The 4,360-nt window shown below is 55.0% G+C and overlaps 1 protein-coding gene and 2 non-coding genes across 3 annotated transcripts in view; 2 read left to right on the top strand and 1 right to left on the bottom strand.

Annotated features, from left to right (window-relative positions):
- The first annotated feature begins 3,304 nt into the window (after nucleotides 1–3,304).
- Nucleotides 3,305–3,378, top strand: TRNAN-GUU (transfer RNA asparagine (anticodon GUU)). The gene has a single exon. It is a non-coding gene; the product is annotated as a tRNA-Asn (tRNA).
- Nucleotides 3,379–3,534: 156 nt separating this feature from the next.
- LOC128045524 (4-trimethylaminobutyraldehyde dehydrogenase-like) overlaps nucleotides 3,535–4,360 on the bottom strand; it is a 19,142-nt gene continuing 18,316 nt past the window's right edge. The window contains exon 7 of the mRNA XM_052638022.1: nucleotides 3,535–3,753. Coding sequence (XP_052493982.1) covers nucleotides 3,535–3,753 — 219 coding nt within the window. The remainder of the gene's footprint in view (nucleotides 3,754–4,360) is intronic.
- Nucleotides 3,976–4,048, top strand: TRNAV-CAC (transfer RNA valine (anticodon CAC)). Its single transcript has one exon. It is a non-coding gene; the product is annotated as a tRNA-Val (tRNA).

The raw sequence follows: 4,360 nt of genomic DNA, 5'->3' as shown, positions 1-4,360 counted from the left end.
CGACAAGATCTGAATACGGATGACCCGCTTTGGTGTTCATGCCTCTTTGATTTCTCTCTGCTCCTCTCCTTTGACTGACATCTCTCAGTTCACTGGCACCTCAGAAAATGAAGGAAACGTTCCACTCTGGGTTTCCGTTCAGGGACCGGCCCCTTAAGTCACCCTCATCAACCGCATATTCTGCCTCGGTTTGCCAGAGTGTCCCATGCTGAGGTAAAATTTCTGCAAATGAGAGTGTTATTTTCCTTTCCTTTGCCTTCACCCTTTCCCCAGAGCCCAGAGAGGGCAGGTGATCGTCAAGGCAGGAGGTGGGATCTCCTGGATCCCATGGCTTTCTTGTAGCACCAATTACACTCCAAAGCCACCACCACCGCCTCTTACGTGTAATATATAAAGTGTGTGGAGTGGAAATGGAGGCAGGAGAACTCTCCTTTTCTTCTCCATACAGTTCTGATTTGGGGGGTAAGTTTTTCTCCCAAAATTTGTCAGGTTTACAGTATAAGGAAAGAGGAACATTTACACAAAACCCTCAGACAAACCAGGCCGAAAGCACCTGGGGTGGCTCAAAATCAACCACGTGTCGTGGAGCCCACGAGGCAGGGTTCTGACACTTAGGCAGTCACAGAGTCTTGTCAGAGCTTGGTCACGTCAGTTTCATTCCAATGTCTTAACATATCCAGAAATTGCACGATTTTTAAAAGAAAAGTGTACACATATTTAGAAGGTATGTATCCAAGTTGTCTTACAGTGTAGACAGTATTTATGTACACAAAATACCACCACACTAAATATTTACATGTATAATAAGTATACATCCACATGATGTCTCAAAGTAATAATCTTCACTTCTTCACTCTATCCCAGAGCCATTTCTTCCCTCATCCGATACACAGAACAGGAAAAAAACAGCATCTGAAGAAGAGAGCTGCAGCCCAAAGAAAGGAGTCGGAAAGGTGGCCAGTGTTGCCTGGAGACACGTATTTGGTTCCCAGAGACTGGAACAGAGGTTGACACAGGACGAAGGAGACAAAGGGGAGGCTCCTCTTAGGAGGAGGAAGTTCACAGCTCCGGGATGAAAAGATGAAACTTCCTTTGGGAAAATCAAGAAGCTGAAGGGTAACTAACAACACAAAGTGCTCCTCCAGGAGCCCTTGAAGGTCGGTCAAAGTTTATGAGTGCAAGGACCAGTAATGGTCTCTGGCTGATATAGAAGACATGCACAGAAAGTATGTTCACAGCTCACAGAATGGCCAGGCTCTCACAAGGGGCAGGGAGAAAAATCAAATGAGGTTAGAACTGCAATGGGTGGAGAGACAGTCTTTGAGGGACGAAAGCCTGGGTGTTGGATCTGAGAGCTAAGGAGCTGGTGGGGATGTGGTGGGAGCCGCCTGTGCTGGGGGCCAGTGAACAGAACTACCCTGGGGACATAACTCCTCCTCCTCCCGCTCCTCCACTGCCGCTTCCCTCTCGCTGGTCCTCCCGCTCTATCCTGGTCCTCCCTTTGTACGGCTCCACCTCGCTCTCATCTCCCCTTCTTCCTCGCTCTCTTTCTCCTCATCCCCCCTTTGCAGCCCCTTCCCCTCCCATTCCGCCCTGTCTTTCTGGACCTCCTTCTTCTGTCGCTAGCGCTCCTCCACCACCTCCGGTTTCCACAGTTAGGAGGAGGATGCGGGAATATTTCCCACCATCCCAGGAAGCACGAATACCTTGCTCTCTGGGCAGGACACTCTGAGGGTCTCTGGGAGACTGAGTGAGGAGGCCCTCAAGTTGTTCTCGGCGAGGGGACACAAGAGCGACCGCCACCAGATCCCTGCCCTCCTGGAGCTCCCTTGAAACCAAAGAAGGCAGTGGGAGGACCCCACCGGTCCCAGAGGCCTCTCCAAAGGGTGCGCAAAGGCTCATTTTCCCCACCGCTCTGTACTCTTCCCATTTCCTCCAACCTGCACATGGGTCCCCGTCTAGCAAGCAGAGAACTGGCGATGAAGGGGGTGGTGTGGCCACAGCGGAGCAAACCGCAAGAGCAATCAGTTTACAGAAATTTCTAGAGGCAGAAGGCGACTTTCAGGTGAAATAAATAAGGATCGTGGTTGTCAAAAGATTCAGAGGATCATGATAATAGTATTTATGATTTTGCTGCCTATAGCATTATTGATCCAGTAGTTTCTAAACCGAGGCACATCTGACAACAGCAGCATGAAGAAGAATGCTCTTATTGCTCCCATTTTGCACAAGAGAGTAGGGAGATACCCAATGTTTTCTTTATTTCTTCAAGGCCGCACAGGGCAGAACCATTTTTACAACCCAGAGCTTGTGCTCCTGAGCACAGATTCGTTGGGTCTTTCTTCTCAGATGTGGCTGTGTCAACATTTCTCAGTTGGAGGGATGGGAAGAAGAGCAAGAAGAAGAGAGAAGGCAAGAGAAGGAGCAGGGACCGGTGGAAGCACAAATTCTTTGACCCTCCCCTCCCTGGCCTTCCCCTCTCAGCTTTCCCCTCCCCTCCTCGCCTTGCCTCCTGCTTTCCCGCGGGCACCAGCTCTTTCCCTCCTTCCCCACCCTGTTACCGGACTGGGACAATGCTCCTCTCTCGGGATCCCTGCCCAAGATCCTGGCAGGTCTCAATGCCTTCCTCCCAAACCTACCTTCCCCGCTTGGCTTTCACTTCCCGCCCTTTCCCGCTCCCACGTGGACCCCACAGAACGCAGCCTACCCAGCTGGGCACAGCCGGAGCACGCGCGACCTTTCCGTTACCCGCCTCACGGGATGCTGCGAAATCTAACAACCGGCATAAAGGCATTTAAAAAGAGCTTTTCGCTCTTCGAAAACTTTTCCGTATTTCCATTCTCAGGGGTCTTAATGGGACGAAGGGCTAAAGACGACAATGTATATTCATCCAAGTCCTAGAGCGTCCCGGTGAGTGCCAGACCCTGTCCTGGGCGTGCGGACGCGGGGCGACCACCCCCGCGACCTCTGTCCTGGTGGAAATCGCCTGGTGGACCCAGGAAACCTAAGCACAACCTCGGCCCCGGAGGCCTTTGCCAGGGTGGGCAAACTCTCACTCACTGAGTGTAGGCGAGGATACGGGAAGAGCCATCATGGGAGCCCCCCGGGTGTTCAGCGGTCCTTGGATCTCGTTCGGTTCAGGCCCGCAGGGTCCGAACCCTGGATCCCGGTATCTCTGAGGGCGCTGGTATCTGTGGCGGGTAGGGGGCAAGGACGTGGCGCCGTATCCCTGGGGGCAGGGGACTTACCCTGGGAATGAGTACGTGTCTACTCCATACAGAGTCCAGAATAGGCCTGTACTGCTGTCTCTGTGGCGCAATCGGTTAGCGCGTTCGGCTGTTAACCGAAAGGTTGGTGGTTCGAGCCCACCCAGGGACGGTGGGGTGAGATTTTAGAGACCACCAAAGAGACTCCCTTTTGCCAAGAGGACTCCGGAGAAGTGCTGCGGCGAGCCGGCTTGCGGAGAAAGAGCACAGGAGTCAGGTGCAAAGGAGCAGCGGGGAGGGCGGGCCCCGGGTGGATTGGAAGCGTCGGTCATTCCTGAGAGCCCAGAGCGCTGACCGCCGGCCCCGTGAAAAGGCCCACCGAGGCGCGGGTCCGCAGGGGCGGAGGGACGGCGGCCGCACTGCTGGGCTGCGGGGTCTCCTGGGCCTCGGGCGCACCCCCCGCCCCCTGCGGCTTCCAGGAGCTGGGGAGTCGGCGGGGGGCGACCCCTGCGATGGGGTGCGGAGCTGAGGGTCTGACGACTCTGCGCTGGGTGCGGGAACCCGAAGGCGGCCTGTGGGGGCCCGAGGGTCCTCACTTGAGGGGAGATGAGGAACCCTAAAGCAGAGCCCTCGGGAGCCGCCCTCTCCGTGCCTGAGAGAGCTCGGGGCTTCGGGGTTCCTGTTTGAGTGTTAGAAACTGGTGGTCTAGATACTGATGGCGGGACCTCGGGTTTTCATGGATACAGTGTTAGGCGGTACCCATTGTCCTGTTTCCGTAGTGTAGTGGTTATCACGTTCGCCTCACACGCGAAAGGTCCCCGGTTCGAAACCGGGCGGAAACAGACCGCTTATTTTCTTCCCACCCTACCCTCCTCCACCGAGGTTTGTTTTCTGATTGGCAAAACCAAAAGGTTCCAAAGGCTCGGGGTGAAGCAGAGGACGCAGCTGTAGGAGGAGTTGGTGACCACCTGGAAGTCTACTCAGCACTAGGAAGCAGCCCTCCTTTCTCTGCTCCGAGTCCCTGTGAATCCAGGCCCAGTTCATGCCGGGGGCGGGGCGGGGAGGGGGGGAGAGGGGGGAGGGGGAGGGGAGGAGGGGAGGACAAGGACAAGACTGACTTCGAGTCACCCTTAGGTCCGGATACCCCCTCGGCT

Source organism: Budorcas taxicolor, chromosome 3 (assembly GCF_023091745.1).
Source record: "Budorcas taxicolor isolate Tak-1 chromosome 3, Takin1.1, whole genome shotgun sequence".
Lineage (NCBI taxonomy): Eukaryota > Metazoa > Chordata > Mammalia > Artiodactyla > Bovidae > Budorcas > Budorcas taxicolor.
The sequence above is the reverse complement of the archived record's forward strand: the minus strand, read 5'-3'. Positions and strand labels throughout refer to the sequence as shown.